Source organism: Gouania willdenowi, chromosome 9 (genome assembly GCF_900634775.1).
Source record: "Gouania willdenowi chromosome 9, fGouWil2.1, whole genome shotgun sequence".
In the NCBI taxonomy this organism is placed as follows: Eukaryota; Metazoa; Chordata; class Actinopteri; order Blenniiformes; family Gobiesocidae; genus Gouania; species Gouania willdenowi.
Window position 1 is genome coordinate 8,085,340 of NC_041052.1, and position 19,249 is coordinate 8,104,588.

The 19,249-nt window shown below is 35.5% G+C and overlaps 1 protein-coding gene across 1 annotated transcript; it reads right to left on the reverse strand.

The window, feature by feature from the left end:
- Nucleotides 1–1,577: 1,577 nt before the first annotated feature.
- Nucleotides 1,578–18,186, reverse strand: hspb8 (heat shock protein b8). Its single transcript, XM_028457944.1, has 3 exons — nt 17,517–18,186; nt 9,356–9,419; nt 1,578–1,931 (listed from the first exon to the last, which is right to left on the reverse strand). Exons 1-3 carry the CDS (start codon nt 17,941–17,943, stop codon nt 1,760–1,762), a joined length of 663 nt encoding a protein of 220 aa, XP_028313745.1. The 5' UTR covers nt 17,944–18,186; the 3' UTR covers nt 1,578–1,759.
- Nucleotides 18,187–19,249: the final 1,063 nt, after the last annotated feature.

Below are 19,249 nucleotides of genomic sequence, written 5' to 3' on the forward strand. Positions count from 1 at the left end.
ATCTACACCTACAAAGATAAATAATAATAGTAATAATAATAATAATAAGAAGAAGAATAAGAAGAAATTTTTAAGACACAAAATCACAGGCATTGCACAATGACATTTGTAAACAAGTGATACAAACTGTCCATAGCAAGGCGTGCATAACAATGGGTTGAAAACAAAGTAATTACAGAGGATTTGTCTTTTATCTGAGATATAAAAAGGGCAGTTACAGTATGTACTGCCAATGGCCACATGTCGGCCCTTAGTCTAATTTTGTGCGGCCCCCAAAGTAAAGCCACAAAATTACTCCAAAAACACACAAAATGACAGAAAAATGCATTTTAAAAAAACTACAAAAATACACAACAGCAAAAGGTACATAAAATGACTCAAAAGTTTTTATAAAACACAGAACGATACACACACAAGACTACAAAAAACACCAGAAAATATAAAAAAGATGATAACAAAGATACACAAAATGACTTACGGTATAACACACAAAACAGCAAGAAGAATAAAAACAATTACAAAAGAATCCACAAAACAACAAATTGACAAAAATGACAGAACAATACACAAAACAACATAAATGCAAAAAAAAAAACAAACAAACAAAAAAAACCAAAGTGAAATCTGCAAAACGACAACAAAAATGACTTAAAAAAAAAAGCCAAAATACAGAAAGATAGAGTAAAAGGGCAATAAAAAATACATAAAACAGCACCAAAAACACACAAACCCTTGATTCTGTCCTGTATTAATGCTCAGGTTGGACATTATTATGAATGCTGACATGAATGTTGATAATGTTACGTCCAAGAATCATATTTGTGATAAAAGTTGCTCATCTCTGTGATGGACAATCTCGTGCATGGCCGAGCATTTCCATCTGTCAGTGAGTGCTGGTGCGGCTGTGACAAATGTATTATTATGTCTAAGACATTGTGGCATGTTGTGGCAGCTCATACATGTGAAACTGTGCAAAGTGTTGCATTTATTAATATGTCACAATAATGAAAAGTACAGCCGCCACTTGTAAAAAACATACATTTTATGCTTGTAGGTGAATATTGGTGCAGAACGTCATGTGGAAATACATTCATTATGTTCTTATCTACAGTAATTCTTCAACTATAATTATATGACCCATTGATTCTTATTTAAGCATATTTAATAATGACAAATTCACTTTAAAATGTACTATAAAATGTGATGAGCAATGTTGTGTGACCATGTGAAAATATTAATATTGTTTATTAAACTCAAACCTCAAAGCATTGTTAATATTAATGCTGAATATCACAAAACACAGTGTATGCAAATGTGTATGCAAACACCATAAATTCACACGTTAAATTTTTAGTTCATTAAATTCTTTTTTTTTCTCATTTCAACAAAATCCTCCAAGCCTGGATTATTGGCATTAAAGCTATAAAAGTTGAATGAAAAGTCATACATACTAAAAATTATAATATTAATGTAGATATTTGTGACAAACACATAAAACTTTGTTTTTTTTAATCTTGAAATTGTGTGTTTTTATTCTTAAAAGTAAAAACAATGTGGAACATCTTCCCTATAGAAAAATTGTTGAATAATGTTTTTATTTTCACATCATCAATAATCATTCACATAGAAAAATGGGAAAACATGTATTTCTGTAAAAACAATGATTATTTTTTTTATTAAAAATCAGTGATTGTTGATCAGTGAACTGTCATACAAATTAAGGCCACACATTTTTAGCGAGTTTTGGGGGTTGGGGGTATTACACAGGGGCCTCCTGGGATTTTGGGGACTCCACCTCCGGCATTTCTCCAGCTTGGGAACTAATGCCACTGACGAGGTAATACGGAGGCGTTTGACGAGCTTCTATAATGAGGACACCTTCAGGAGACAAGGAGGCGAAAACAGTCAGAGGGTCGACGTCCATAGGGATCCTGAGGAAGTAAAAGAGAAGAGACGTAAGAGCATGTGCATAGGTTAGGGCAGTGTTTCTCAAATGGGGGTACGCGATGGCACTACAGGGGGTACTAGAGATAGAGTGAGAGAGAGAGGGAGAAAATTAACACAATAAAGCGTCAGTCTTGGTCCCACTCCAGGCGTGAGATGACTGGAAATGATAAAAACTATAGAATAAATCTATTCAGGAGCCACTAAATCAGTGTTTTTCAACCTTGGGGTAAACAGTAGTGCTCTGGTGTTAGTTGCGGTGTATATGGCACTGCATCTAATATCTGCTGTATAATATACTGTATATGTATATAAAACCTCATTTTTTTGTGTATATATTTGTCTGTGAACAGCCTCACTGAAAAACTGGACGGATTTTCATTAAATCTTCAGGAAATATCCAAAATGGGATAAGGAACAAGTGATTAGATTTTCGGAATGATCTGGATCAATATACTAATTCTTGATCAATTTGAAAAATCAATAAATCCCTATGTTCAGTTCTTTAAACTGGTTCTATAACATCTCTTGTGTCACCTCTAGTCTAGTTTTTACTACAGACACAAAAACCCAATTGAACTGAAATGCCAATTATGAAATATTGATTAGCAAAACTTTTGAAAAGTCTTTTTTTTTTTTTTAAATGTCACAAAATAAGAAAGGATGTCAAAAGCAAGCTCTTGTTACTTTGACATAAATTAGCCTGTTTTGTTTTTATAAGTCAGTCTGCAGAGCTTTAACACCTCTGAAGTCATTCCATGTTTTATTTTTGTCTTTCTTTGACACATTTTTAATAGGAAAATATGTTCTGGTGAGCTTAGTGGGATAATTGGCTGTCCCAAACTTGTGAAAAGGTTAAGATGTTAAGGGGAGGATATACACACTAACAACGTATTCTATTTTGGATTCAAAGAATAATTTATTTTATCTTGTTTTTCATATAATACATGGGTTAAAAAATAATTTTAAAACATGTCTGTGACACTCAATTTTGAGAGTGACTGTAAATAATATCTTCTATATCAGAGATGGGCAACTCACAATATTCGTTATGTGATCTAAGGGCCACATTATCAATATTCATGTCAGCATTTAGAATTAAGACCAATCTGAGCATTAATATAGGAAAAAAAACAAAGGGTTTTCTGTGTTTTGTTTTTGTTGTCATTTTATATTTTTGTTCTCTCATTTTGTGTGCATTTAATGTTGTTTAAGTTTTGTGTGTGAAGTTTGTGTAGAATTTTCTCAAGTTTTGTGTCTGTTGTTCTTTTCTGTTTTGTTTTCTTGAGTCATTGGTTATGCTGATTCGTGTTTTGTGTGGTTTCTTGTGTATTATTTTTCTACTTTTGTAGTTGTCTTATGTGATTTGTGAGTAATTGTTGTATTTTGGTTGTCATTTTGTATATTTTTTTCTTGTTTCGTGTATGTTTGTTGTTCTTTTCTGGGGTTTTTAGTCATTGGGTGTGCTGGATGTCATTTTGTGTGTTTTTGGAATTTTTTTTTTTGTATTTTTGTTGTAATTTTTCAGTAATTTTGTGTACTTTTGTAGTTGCCATGTGATTCGCTAGTAATCTTGTGTATTTTGGTTGTCATGTTGTGTATTTTTTCCTCTTGCTTTTTGTGTGTTGCTCTTTTCTGGTTTTTTTTAGTCATTGTGTGTGCTGGTTGTTGTTTTGAATAGTTTTTTGTATTTCTTCTGTAATTATTCATATTTTTCTGTAATTTTGAGTACTTTCGTAGTTGTTTTGCGTGATCTGCAAGTAAATGTTGTATTTTGGTTAGCAATTTTGTGTATTTTGGTTGTCATTTTGTCTGTTTTTACTCTTGTTTTGTGTGTGTTTGTTGTTCTTTTCCATTTTTTGAGTCATTGGGTATGCTGGTTGTCGTTTTGTATTGTTTTTTTTTTTTAATAAAATTTTTTGTGTACTTTTACAGTTGTCTTGATTAATTTGCGAATAGTTTTTGGAAAAATTTTGTCTGTCTCAGTTGTCATTTTGCGTATTTTTTTCTAATATGTTATTCTTTTTTTTCCCCTTTGTGTGTTTTTGGAGTCATTTTTTTTGCATTTACTTCGGGGGTTGCACAAAATTAGACCGAGGGCCGCTCGTAGCCCCCAGACCACCAGTTGCCCATGTCTGTTTTAAACTGTTCCTGCAAACTGAAATGTGTGCCTCAGGGCTGCTCGCTCCCTCCCTCCTTCCAGGTAAAAATCACATCTCAATTGATTCCCATTATGAGATAAAGGTTGAATAAGGAATTTGTTTTCTAAATGTCATCGTGTTTTATTGTATCTCTGTACGATGCTGGCCTGCAGCGCTACACACTACTGACTGTTACACTTTTATTAGCATTGTGTCTTAAGGCTGGTGCGCACACACACACAGACACGCACGCACGCACGCTGCCTGACTGTGTGACCAAATAAGGGCACTGCAGGTTATTCAGCATGAGCAGCCAAGTGTGCTTGGAGAGCTAATATAAACACCAGGCTGCCATGTTAGGAGGAGACAGTGTCTATGACCTCTATTTAATTAGAAAGGACCCTCCACTAGTTCACACACTACAGTGAAATACGAGTTAAATCAGAGTGAAAAAAAAAAAAACAGCCTTAATAATTTTGAGTGCATCACTGAGGTCCTTCAAACGTCCAAGAATGTGAAAATGCAATCGAGCTTTAACTAAAAACAAACAAAAAGACAGTCATCAACACCCCCCGCAAGATTGGTTGTTATTATAACTCACAACCTTCTCCTAAATGTCCTAAATCTAAGAACTTAGATGTTTACATAAGTAAATATTATCACATCAGAATATAAAATTACTAACGATCTTAAATGGTTTCTAAAAAAAGCTGTCCCCTTTGAAGATACCTAGAACAGAGCAAAAAAAATGGCACAAGGGCATTACCTCCAGAAAAAATATTTGCATGCTTCTCATTTTCGAACTCCATCAAGTATTGATACCCTGAAGCCACACACCGAATTTAATTATCGTATTATAAACGGTTTCTAAGAAAAACTGTCCCCTTTGAAGATACCTCGAACAAAGTAAAAAAAAAAATGGAACAAGGGCAAAAACTCCGGAAAAAAGAATTGCGCTCTTCTCATTTTCGAACTCCATCAAGGTATTGATACCCTGAAGCCACACGCCTAATTTGGTTATCATATCTTAAACAGTTTCTGAGAAAAGCTTTCCCCTTTAACTCGGGCAGATGGACGCACGTACGGAGCTCAAACCTATATCCCCGTCTACACTTCGTGGTGGGAGATAATAATGAAGAACAGAAGAGAGCGCAAAGAAAAACAAGCTCACTGAGATTGTAGGAAATACAAACAGAAATACACACTGTCCTATAATAACAGATTCTGTTCCTGTAAAAAATGGTTAACAATTACAACACGCATAAACTAATGTACGTGAACTGGCATCTTGTACATAGAGTCCATCAGAAAACATTTACAGTGCTTCAATGTTTTTACTTCATTCTTATCGTGATACTTATTACCGCGCTTACTTATTTTCACTGAACAAACTTTCGAGTTGCAATTTAAGCTTTTTCCATTTTTTTGTCGAGCAAGTGACCTTGGATTTTATGATCTATGAGATCAAAACTGTCTTTATTTGATTAAAAAAATAGCATCTTCAGCAGCTTTAAGAATAATTTAAAAATACTGTAATTTAAAAATAGTGTAAATGTACTGTACTGTAAATAGTGAATAGTTTATCACGGGATTTTTTTGACAATGAAAAATAAAAGGAAAATAGTGCAGTATTTTAAAAATAAGGGAATATTTTCCAGTCATTTGTGTACAGTCCCATTTTGTAAAATAAATCGTGAGAGAATCGTATCGTGAATCGAATCGTATCGGGAGTTGAGAGAATCGTTACATCCCTAAACAACAGGGTTGTCAACTTTGAGGGGGGAAAAAGGGAAAGAGTTCATTTATTTTGTAAAGACTGTAGAATAGAAAAAGTCAATAAATTGCGTAGGAGTGCACGTATCTTCATCTGATGAGAAGCCTTTAAGATTTTGCATATAAAACAATGGCAGCATCAAACTTTCTGTACAGCATTGCTTTTATATTCATCAGTACAATCATGTCCACTGGATGACAAATTACGTAGCTTATGAAGCAACTACATTAGCACGTTCGTCACACTTAGATAAATAGCAAGTTCGTACAAATAACAGCCTCGTAATTGACTGAAATGACCTTTTAATGAACTTTTATTGATAACTCGTTGAATCTTGATTTGAATTTGGACATTTTTAAACTTTTGGAGATCAAATATCTTGACTCTATAAAGCAAAGCTGTACGTTTAGCACTTCAGCTGTTTGTCGTCCGTAAATAAATATTGTGACCTTTATTTTTTTCACCTGTACCAATTCATTTATTACTCTTTAGTGTCTAAAACCAGGAGAACTGCAGTGAGCCTACAGAATCTTTATGTTCTTGTCTTTCCTTGTCTAAGTCGACTGAGTTGCTGGTTTGGTAGAACATGGCGAGCCAAGTTCTCCCGTCACTTTTCATCTTCCTTAATCACTTGAAATATTGGTGTGGGCCCTTCTGACAAAGTCAAACTACACATCCGACACATACGTGGGCAGAAAGCTTATCATCTCAACTTTGAGCGGTTATTTAACTTTGGGGAAGGGTACAGTTTATCTCAAGCACAAATTTTGTGCAGCGGCCAAAAAACTGTTGAATAACTCGTCAGAAACCTTGTCAGAATTTAGATTTTCTGCACGAGAATGACAGGCCAGTGTGCATGGACGTGTTCTATCTGTATGTGTATTTATAAAGTATGAAGGAAGTCCATGTAACCTTTGTGCTACTTCCCACACACTTACTAAACACTTAACATTGTAAAAAAAAAAAATGAAAATCAATAAGAAGCCTCTTGAGAGGATACTAGAGAGGCAGAATGAGAACTTTCTGAATTATAGTTTCAATAAAAACAGTCGAGTCGTGCTGTGTAACATGCTGACCTGTAGCTCGTGGGTTACCTTTGCACTCTGGGTGGATTTCAGAAAAGTGTTTTTTGGTTAATATATTACATATTCCTCAGTTGTGTGCAGCTAAACACACGCAGCTACTGCTGATGATTTCCAGGCCAAGCACATAATTCATTATTATCTAGTAGATCATATATATCTGGAATTTACTCAGTTGAGTTTAAATGTAATGGAAAACACTGTAAATATGTATTTAAACAGATCGGATGCAAATGTGTTGTTTTTCAGCAAGTTTAGCAAAGCTGAGAAACAAACACTGAACTTTCCATGTAGGCCATGATCTAAATTCATTCAAAACACGCATTAAATAATAATGGAGAAACAAATTAAAACTGTCCTGGTGCAATCGTTTTGTGACACCATTGCGTCTTTTGCTCTTGTTAAAAAAATAGTAAGAATACGTTTATTTTTTGCTTGACTGTGACTGTCACCAGCCCTCATTAGAGAAGAATAAACCAGACTTTATCAGAAGGAAAAACATAAAAAGGGAGGGCAGTGTTACACCAGAGTGGGGGGGGGGGGGGGGGGGGGGGTACAAGGGAAAGGGAGGTTGGGAGGGTAACAAAAAGAGGAATAGGATTTTATCCAATTTTTGGTTAAACCGTTGGTATAACGTGATGCTGCTAAGACTGAAGACTACTGTGCCAGTGTAATTACCTGAAATATTAAATGTACATTATGTTGTACATGTGATGTTGCACATTAAATGTACAACATCAGCTCCAAACTTGGAAGTTTCCTCACTTTCCCCAAAAACAAGGCCAGTCGGACGACTGATAATATACGAACCGGTTTGATCTCAAGTGGGCCGCAAATTTTGAGTTGGAAAAAAGCTATTTCAACATTATATAGTATATGTAAAAACAGACATTTGATTTTGTGACCATTTTCTATGTAATTTCGTGAAATTAATTTGATGTTTGTCAAAAAATAATTTTTTTTTTTTTTTTTACAATTGGGAGTTCTTTCAACATTTTGTGATAAAAATGACTGTAGTCATGTTATATGAGCTGTATTATTGCTATTTCCTACAAAATGCTGTGGAGTTTTGTTGCATTTGTGAATTTGGAGGGACTGAGAAATCTATAATGGAATTTTATAGTAATTTAGACAATAATGATTGTTTTCTTTGTAATATTTTGCTTTCTCCCACGGGCCGATAGGATTCGGCCCCTGGGCCTTCTCGTTGACACTTGTGCCTTAAACAGTCGAAAACCACTTGTGTAGATTTTAAAACTGTTTATTATTTAGGTAAAAGAGCTGAAAGAAAAATACAGTTTTGTAATGTCCCGATACAATTTTTTCATTTCCGATATGATACCAATATTGCTCTGATATCAGCATGAATCATACATACTTTTTTTATATATATAAAAAAATAATAATTACTTATTTTGTAGTGTGGAATGTTAGAAAAGGCTTGATCAAGTGATGTTACTCAACATTAGGTATGAGAAAAACTGACCCATTTATTATTAACCAATTGGTTACATACATTTTAACCTTTAACATAATATCTACAGTATTCTGCAACTGAATAAAATAAATAAAAAAATGAATTTGGGGGGGGGGGGGGGAAACCGGACATTCGGAAATTTGAATCTGATAATTCGTTTTCTAGCTGATATCGGACCTATATCCAATATCGACATCGGATCGGGACACCCCTACTAGTTTGCATTTCTACGTATACATAAAATACAAATAGAGTAGGAAACTGACAATATCAAGAAAATAAGCGACAGATATCAGTCCCAACAGGACCTTCACTTTATATTTCCTATATTTGTGACCAATTTATATTCAATTAAAGAAAATGTTATGCAAAAATTTGGCTTTGTAAGTTTAACATTAAAAATGACTGCCATCATGCGATATAAGCACCGGGAAAACTGTGAGCACCTGCAAATATTGTTGAGTTTCATTTACACAATGATTCATGTTTTCTATGTCGTTTTTACTTTTGGGTTTGACAACATATGCCATACATACTGTAGCAGTGACAACATGCTATATGTAATTATGAGACATTCAGGGCAGTAACTGGGATGAATACAGTATATCTGATTCTACTTTAATGGTGTTTGCATGTTATGTGCAATAAAACTCGGCCAAAGGAAGCAGGACTGCACTTGAACGAAGAAACTAAATAAAAAAAAGGCTTTTCTGGTGAATCTCAGCCAGTGCCTGTAATGTTAATGTGCTGCAAAAGTCATCTTTCTGCCTTATACAGTCTGTGAAAGTGTGTATTGAGGACAGTTATTTATATTTGACCTGCTTCACTTCTCTCCTCTCACTCACCAGTTTTCACCAACCCTGGCATTAACTTGTTGCACTGGGTTTAGATATTAGCATTCAGATATATTAGCTCCTATTTTCAGAATCACACTTACTGTATCTTCTTTGTAAAGTTCTTTGTCACTATTCCTCCTTCTTCTTGTTTCTCTTCGTGTTTCCCTAGTGGGAGAAAAACATTGTCACAGTGAGCAGATTAAGTAGTTATGAATATTAAACACCAAAACAGCACAATCTTGTGACTGTTGTAACACGTAGGCCTGCAGAATGACAATGTGCTACTCATTACAAAAATCTGTACGAAAGACAAACGACAGAATTGTAGAATTATCCAAGCCTGGAGTCGATTAGTGAGCTAAATAAATCTGCAGCACTCGTTTATCATGAAGCTGTAATAATTGTTTCCATGAAAACTGCTGAAGATAACTCTGGAAAGTCTGCTACAAATAAACACAATCCAGGGTTTTGTGACCTTGGGGTTGTGACACCATGTGGGGGTCGCCTGGAATTCAAATGGGGTCGACTAAATTGTCTAGTAATTGATTAAAAAATAATAATAATAATAATAATAATTAAAATTATTTTTTTTCCAATTATTACTCTTTTTGAAATAAAAACAAAAAACACACATTATCACTAATAACTGTTTTTTAATACTTTCACTTTCTCAAATAAATAAAAAAATGTAGTTAAAAAAATTCAATATGAAAATATCGGAGCTGCTGCGTCTCGACAATTTGTGCACAAATTCTTAACACAGTATAACAAACATGATCAAAAACAAATTGTCGAAAGAATTCGCCAGAAATGTGTGATTTTATGTTCATATATATGTGTGTGTATATATCTGATAAATATGTATATGTGTGAATATGTGTATATATACATATACATATGTATATATAAGTCTTCTATATTAGATAACAGTCTTACTGTTATATTTACATATAAAACACAATTTTTTAATATAGAAAGACAATTATAATATATACTGTAACTATTAAATACTGAAGAAGGGGCAGGATTTGATAAGTTTACTTCTTCCTATCCTTTTCAGGCATGGTAATCAGATACAACATATGTATGTACCTGTATGTTGATAAGTATGTGTGGGTCTAATTAAACAGTTTATATATTTTTTGTATAACTATATTTTCATAAGATTTTTTTTTTTTTAGCATCAAATGGTGTATATGTTTTTGGATGTGTGTGGGTATAGGAATATAATGTATGTGACTGCACAAAATGTAAAGTCATATGCCTGAAAAAAAAAAAAAAAAAAAAAAAAAAAATATATATATATATATATATATATATATCAAAATGGGGTCACGACCCCATGTTTTGAGTCATTTTAGAGGCGTTCTGTGTAGGTTTGGTTGTCATTTTGATTTGATTTATTGATTTAGATTTGTCCTTATTTTGTGTGCTATGGGCCATTTTTAACAAGTTGTTTTGTTCTCATTCATTTCAGTCATTCTGTGTTTTCGTTGATGCTTTGTGTGTTTATGGAGTCATTTTGGGGTCTTTTTGTTCATTCCATACATGTTGTTTTTGCTTTTGTGTAGCTTTCTGTTGTTGCTTTGTGTGTTTTTTGATTATTTACAGTATTTGTTGGCTTTTTGTATGTTTTTTGGAGTCATTTTGAGTATTTTTTGCAGTTTTTTTCATACTTGTGATGTTTTTGGTGTAGTTTTCTGCTACGTTGTATGTTTTTGGGAGCCATTTTGTCTATTTTTTGTGCACTTTTGTTGTATTGTTTTGATTTTTTTGTGTGTTCTTGGGGTCACACAAAATTTGACAAAGGGCTGCATGTACCCCAGGGTTACCAGTTGTCCATGTAAAGTGAACAAACAACATGAACAATCTAATGACCTTAAGTTACCTCCTGCCATATACTGTAGTTACCTTGTAATCTCATTTATCATGTGGAACTAACCACCATCTGTAGACATCTTAGATTACATTTAAATGTGTTTTTTGTTGTTGTTTTGCTCTGCTCAGTGAATCCAGGGTGGATTCATGCACATGCTGAAATCATTTCCTTTGATTACTCAGTCCCAAGATGACACTGTCTCCAACCCAACAACAGCAAATGATGTTTCACAGAAAATTACCACGAAGATCTAGTGGTGGAAATGCAATGCACCCCTCCCCCACCCATTCTTTTCTGAGCTCCTAATGACTGATGGAGCTGCTAGCAGCTGCTCCCCGGCTGCTAAATGTCAACGCCGCCACCAGCAGCGAACGCCGTTCTCTGTGCTTTCCAGGTTCAGCTATGTGCTGCTCTACACCCTGCCCCAGTAACACCCCTACTGGCTGAATGTGCTCCACTCCAGAGATCAAGTTCAGGAACCACTGAGGAGGAGTGAGAGGCTCACGCCAATGAAGTCATGAGTTTATTATAATAACATCATCATGACTTGGAAACTAAACTGGTTCCTTACACGTCTCGCAGAGATGTGAGATGAATATTAATGGTTTGGTTGGAAAGTCAATCCAATGAGCGCTGCCTCTTTGAGAAGACACGTACTATAGGGACATGTTCCAGATTTTTGACATGCATGCTCTTGGACAAAGGCTTTGCTTCTGACAGTAATGGAGAAAATCTTATGCTTGATTTGTTCTCAATTTCCCATAATGCCATGCAGTTCCTGCATTAATCCTGAAGGACAACTGAACACAAACGTATGTACAGATGCTGCTTTTGACTAATTTTCTTGAAATTGCCACTCAAAAGTTTGTTTCGATCTTTACTCTAAACACTCAGTTAATTGACATTTCATGAAGGTTTTTGCTTATTGCATTGTGGGATGTGGAGTCCTGTATACGGATGCATAGAAGTGTTTTTACTTCATTCCTACAGTATGGTAATTTCTTGTGTTTGCCTCCAAAAACTCTGCCAAAGTGATTTCCCAACACATTTCTGGTGTTTTCATAGACTGAAAGTTGCAGCAAAACATTGGTAGATGTTTGTTTTGGGGTTTACACAAAAAGAACAGAATCCAGCCAAAATTGAATGTCTAGCAGAGTGAGATGATATGACGGGGGAATACCAGCAAGAAAAGTAGAACAAAAATGGTGTCAAGTTAATCACTGCCCTCCTTGTCTGGTGAAGAAATGCGTGTATTTCCATACTTTCACTTTGTGAAATATAAATCTAGTTCAACTGGAATGCAGTCAAAAAAAAAACTCCAAAAAAGGTTGGTAACCACTGCAATAAATACTGTTTCTTTCCACTTATTTACAAAATTAGATCGTTTAAAATGTGTGTTATCACTCATCAATTCCATCATTATGCTCTATCGTTGATTTTAAATAGTTTTCTAAGCAAAATGTTGTAGTCGGACAAAGGGGGGGCTTGGATTCAGAAATAAGAGAAAGGGGGTACTTGAGCCAAAGAAGTTTGAGAACCACTGGTCTAAGGAACTCAACAACCCACAATGAAATCCACAAAACTTCTCCAAAAATGTGAAGATCAAAACAAACTTGAGCGGCAATTTCAATATCTACATTTTTAATTAATTGATCTATGAGACATACAGTAAGGCATTATTTGATGAAAAAAAAAAAAAAAGTCACCAGCAGCTTTACATCATTGATGCATGACTTCCTGGTTTTAAGGGGGTTGGTCTTAGAAAGTCATCCGACAGGGAGTGTAAACATTATTGGTCTTTGTAAACTGGGATATTACAAGTAGACCATTACCTGCTCTCAGCTAATCTTTACAATCCCTCTGTAGGCTTTTAACTTAAAATAGCCTTCTGCTTAGCAAAAGATGTCCTCCCTTGTGCGCTGAATGCCTCTGACACACGTTTTACATTCTCTGTCTTACTTTTAGGACAGGCTGAGTCACTGAGACACAGCGGCCCAACATGGTGCTGATTGAATGACCCAACTGGAACACCATCAATGCGTTTATAAAAAACTCAGCGCCTGCGGGGCTGCTACCCGGATAATCCTTAACTCTTTAGAGGACATCCAGTGTCTCTGACTCACTCTTGTTTTCAATCACACAACCTGAGAAACAACACGAGCAGAAAGTAAAATCTGTGAAAGTAAGATCAATGTTCCAGAACGTTCTTCCAGGGATGCAGAGAGTTGTCTTCTTGTAAACAGAGACTGTTGTCACGGGCCTGGCCTTAAATCTAAATCAAGCCCATGAGCAGCTGCTGAAGAGATTCTTCTCCAAGAATCTGAAACAGGTGTTTAAGCTTGAAGATCAATGTGGAAGTCCCAGTTGGGGAGAACTTACTTCTTCTATTCCACATCCACACTCACTCACTCACACTGAGCTGTACAAATGAGGCTGGAATGGTAAGATGCTGTTTCAACGTTTGGGTCAAAGTCTTGGTAATTAGTCTTAGATTATTACCATGTTTGCCACATTGGTTTGAGCTTTCAGTACATCTTTGAAGGTTGAATGAGTGAAAAGAATCGACAGTAAATAAACAATAAAGAAAAAAGCCTAATTCCAATATGGAGTTTCACAGCTTAGACTTTACCAGCCTATTGAAGGGCCGTAAAATATCTTTCAATATAAAAAAAATTCCAGATACAAATTTCATTAAATCAATACCCAAACCCCCTGTCTAGAGTGTACACCCACTGAACGCCCATTGAGAGCTGGAGATAAGCACCAGCAAACCCCTGAAAACAGGAACAAGTGGAACAGAAAATGGATGGATGGACGATACGCAACCCATCACAAGTATGCACTTTAAATGGTCGGCCTGGAGCTAGAGTCCTTTCTAAGAACTTTTACACTCAAACACATGGAATATCATTTAGATGTAGACATTGCCATTGTGGAACTCTTGATTCTTCTTATTTCTAAGTTATTAGTTATTCCGAAGAATAAGAAGTAGCTCTCATTCCTATCACTAAAGGGTACATACTGTATAATAGTCGAGCCAATTTTTGTAATTGTGGTTGAGTAACCCTTTAATTATAGTTGAAAATAATATTGAAAATCATAAAATATTTCAACAGAAGTTGGTTTTATTCATGTACATTCTAGATTGACCTAATCAATTCCAGCATCTTTACCGATAATGAAAGAACATTCATACAAAATATATCAATCTTTTTTGAGAGGTCAGAGGTCACACTTCTTCTAGTTTTATTTCAAGAGTGTATTTTAGAATCAGGGAGTTTTTTATTACCATGTATGTTTGCGCCTACAGGGAATTTGCTTTGGTTGCGTAAATTAATACAAATGATTCTATTTCCTGTCACAGGAAGACAAGGATATAGAGGAGTGAGTTGATGGTGGTTTGTGCTATCTGGACACTTTATGATGCTCACATTAAAAGCTGTATGTGTATTTTGGTTTTCTTTAAGGGTGGCCTAAAGTCAGACGTAATATCCTTCTTTGAAATCCACACATTTCTGCCCATGGATGACAATGAATCTTCTTGGTACAATGATGTAAGAAGACACATAATGGTGTTAGGTTCAGTCAAATGAAGACATGTCTGACTTTGTTTTCTTACTAGGTCTGAGTTTTGAGAATAAAGACGACGCTAAATCAAGTTTGAGTTTGTTTCGTTGTTTTCATGCGCAACACTTGAATGTTGATCGAAACACATAAAAACACTGAAATTATATATTATATGACACATTGAGTGAAAAAAATGGAAGAATAACTTCTATTCTTACGATTACTTTGTTATTTCCTAGTGCATATTATTTTTTTTACCTGGCTTAATGAGAACAATCGTACCATGATCATTCAAACTTTAAAGGCTTCTAAGATATTTCAATCCCCATTAACATTTCATACAGTAGGTCAGTGGTTACCAACCTTTTTTTGGGTTGTGACCTCATCTTTATATGACAAATTTCTGGTGAGCGCATGTAATTTTTTTTCTCTACAATTAGTTTTTGATCACATTTGTTAAACTGTGCGTGAGCCACGAATAGTGCAGAAAGTGACAATATATTTTTAACACTGCATTTTATTTCAACTAGATTTATATTTGAGAAAGTGAAAGTATAGAACACTTTGGTTTGAGATTGTGGAGAATAATAATTAAACACTTTTAAATATTTTAATCAGTAATTACTAGACATTACAGGGGGACCCCATTTTAATTCCAGGTGACCACAAGGTTAAAAAAAACTGCAGTAGATCTAAATGTATGGGCACTCCCATCAGAATTGCAATGAAATATGCAATCTGGATCCAATCCAGATAAAACTCGTGGGGTAATTGAGGAACAAACTCGACATAACTGAGTCAAATTTCATAAAGATCGGTCAATTACAAACAGAGATATGTAGGGCTGGGACGATACCCATTTGTCCCGATTCCATTTTAATCCCGATTCTTGGGTACTGGTTCCATTTAAATTGCGATTCTGCAGTGACAATTATAACAATTTTTTCCTTATCCAAACACATCAGTTGGATCCTAAACTTCTAGAAATATGTCACAGTTCCAAAAATCAATGCACATCACATTCAGTCATTCACTGATTTCTCATTATTTATTCAGTGATGTCATTATTTAGACTTTAGTAAATAAAGTAAAACCTCCATTAGAAAGAAGGTAAACAACATGTACAAAAAACCTAATTTGTAAATTTGAAGTTAGTCAACTGAAATTTTTAATGTTCATCAAGCTAGTGTTTTGGAGTGTCTAGGTTTTTGTGTTGGAACAGGAGCTGTTCAACATACTGGGTAGATACTATAGGCTGGCTGCTGCAAGAGAGAAGTCACAATGTATTACAGTGTGAAGATCAGCCGCATTTTTCTGTCCGAGCCACAGTTAGAATATCTATTTTTCCCCTCATACTAATGACAGAATAATGTTTGTTTAAGTGGAAACAAGGGATAGGCCGATGCCGATTTTTTTTTTCATCAGCCTTGGCCGATGACCGACACGGACTGCCAATTTTCTTGAGCCGATATTTGGAGTCGATACTACTTTTGCTCCCTCGATCCTAAAAGTTACACAATGATAACAAATGGTACGAGTCTCAATTTTTTAATAAGGAACATTTAATTGAAATTAACAAAGGTGAGGTAGAACGACACCAAGTAAAACATATTTAACAAATATTAAAAACAGGTGATGTAGAACAAGAACAAGTCAAAAATATTTCTGCTCTCTGTAAATAATGCGGATCGGCGAACGCAGCAGCCCATACCGACCGATGCCGATACACGTAAAAAAACAAAAAATTGGCCGATTATATTGATCTATCACTAGTGGAAAGCCTGATTTTATTAACTTTATTAGCACATTAATCGTCAATCATCATCATCTGTCATTAATGTTACACTTGTTATTTTCTCTGTAATCAAACTGTAGCTTTACGTTGCTGCTCTGAGCAGCAGTCAATGCTGGTTGCCTGTATTTACATGCAACCGGAGCTCTTCTTCTCATCTTCATAATGTCTACGAAACAGCAGAGTTGGAACTGTCGCCCCCTGCGGTTATAGTATTTTTCAGTTTGTGGATTTTGTTTATCAAACTTCAGCAAAACAAAAGAGGTTTATATGGACTTTTTTTTAAACTTTTACTGGTTTTTTTAGGCAACCCAAAGCAGCACAAGTTGTCATTTTGACAGAAAAAGCTGCTAAATGATCCTGAATGCATTCAATCCTGTAGAACTCAATGGGCTGAAAGGAGTGATTTACGTCATCAATGACGTCAATTCAACATGGCGGTGCACAGACTCGAAAAAGGTTAAATAGTCCCATTTTTAAAAGTTAATAAAATGAATATGGTGCAAAATAATGTGTTTTGTTAGGTATAGATCTTCTAATAAGGACATTTAAAACATGGAAGGACATGTAAAAACAGTGGAGGATCCCTTGAAAAAAACTACTGGGGAAACAGAATCAATTATTAAAATCGGCACCCAAAAAATCGCGATAAATCGTAAAAATCTTTTTTTTCCCCCCACCATTGAAGAAATGATTGTTTGAAATGTTGCCATTAATGGAAACAAGGGTATTTGAAACTAACCCAGAATGATTATATTAATCGGGATCTTCTCCAAAGGTTTTCATGGCTTAAGACATATTTTTTAGTTAAAATGTTGTAAAAATCAGTTTACTACTTCTGACATAATCTTGTTTAAAGAAAGAAAAAAAAAGAAAAAGAAATGCAGGTGAAAATATTTAGTCCCCCCTGCAATGTGCTGACGTACCACTAGGGGTACGCGTACCCCTGATTGGGAAGACCGAGAATACAGGACAAAGCTTTTTATAGACCTGTAACTCTGACGTCATCTAAATCCCATCTCACCTGAAACTTCTACAAATCCCTCTTTGGTCTTGACGTGTAATTCCTCGGGTTTGAAGCTGTGGACGTTAACGCACACCTTCCACGGTTCTCCCCCGGTCCCTGCGCAGCTGCCGGTGGGAGAGCTCCGGGGAGAGGACTCCCCGTACCGGCTGGTGTACACGGCCGGGCCTCCGGAGGACGAGGACGGACTCGGGGAGAAACCAGTGCGTAAACCTCCGCTGAAAGGCGACGAGCTCAGACGTGAACTCAGCCGGCCAGGCCGTGCCCAGCCCGGCCAGTCTATCGCCAGGTCGTCGGGGAAAGGAGGCATCCCAAAGTCATCCCCCATGAACCGGGACGCCATCTGGTCCCTGAACGGAGACTCTCCAAACGGGTCTCTGGGAAACCTCTGCCTGTTCCCCATGGTGTAGAAGTCTCCTTCTGCCATGGCCACTCAACTTTAACACCGGGAAAAAAGTTAGTGAAATGGAACAAAAAAAAAAACAAAACAAAAAAAAAACCCAGTAACAGTTTGAAATTTAAATTAAATTAAACTAAATATCTCCTTTGCTTCAGGCGCATCACAAAATGAAAAAAAAGTTCATCTGACCACAAACACGGACTTTTAAACTTGTCAAAGTGAAGCAGTCTGGCTTCTTACTGCGGGTTTTATACACGTCTGAAACTCCCAGAAGTGTGCGTGTGCGTGTGCGTGTGTGTGCTGAGCAAGTGTTTGGAAAGTACTGGGAGGGTCCAGAGATTTCCCACTGAAAAAAGTCCATCCCACCACCAATAATAATAATAATAATAATAATAATAATACACCCCAACTTCTGTCAAAGAAAACCTCAGCAACATCTATGGGACCTTTATCACCCAAATTATTCATCAAACTTCATCTGAATCAGAAATAATCTCTGGGGAAAACTTGACTTTAGTTACATGTATAATTTATAACGAGGTGAAAAGAAACACTAAACAAAGATAAATACTTGATTAAAAAATGAAAAAAACAAAAAAAAACAACAACATAGAGACCAAGACCATGATTACATTAACACAAGAATAAGAACAAGGAATTCAATAAAGATGAAAAAAGTGTGAATATAATAAAAGAAATATATAATTATGAATAGGACAAATTCCTTGTACTGTCCTTAAAACTGTACATGGCAATTTAAACATTTCTGATTCTGATTCTGATTCTGAAAACAATGAAAAATTCTTACAAAATCTTTGAATTTTCCTCAAATTATTAAACATATTTTCCTTTAATAAATAGAAATTGGTCCCAAATCTAGGAAAGTTGAAGTGAAGGTCCAGTTGCTTGTTGCTTGGAGATTGTACGTTGAAGTGCAAACTAGGGCACAATAATGTTGAAATTACTCGTTTTCTTGCATATAATCTGTGGCCCTCTTGAGATCAGACTGCTTTGTATTTGGCCCCTGAACTAAAATGAGTTTGACACCCCTGCTCTAGGAGGAGTTTGCTTTTAAAGATGGTTTGGTTTGGACAAAAATACTAGAAAAAGTGTCAAATTTGGCCCGCTAAATTCTAAATTACAGACTTCCTGTTGGAGCTAGGTTATCGGTCCAAATTAAATTTTTGTTAGTTACGGTCCAATGCATACACCTACCGAATGCAATCCAGCGAGTTCAAACCAGAGGAAAGTTACAAATGCTAGGTGGCACTATTGAGCACTAAAATTGCATCAAAAACGCTACACGTAAAATGTTTTCACCAACCTATTCCTT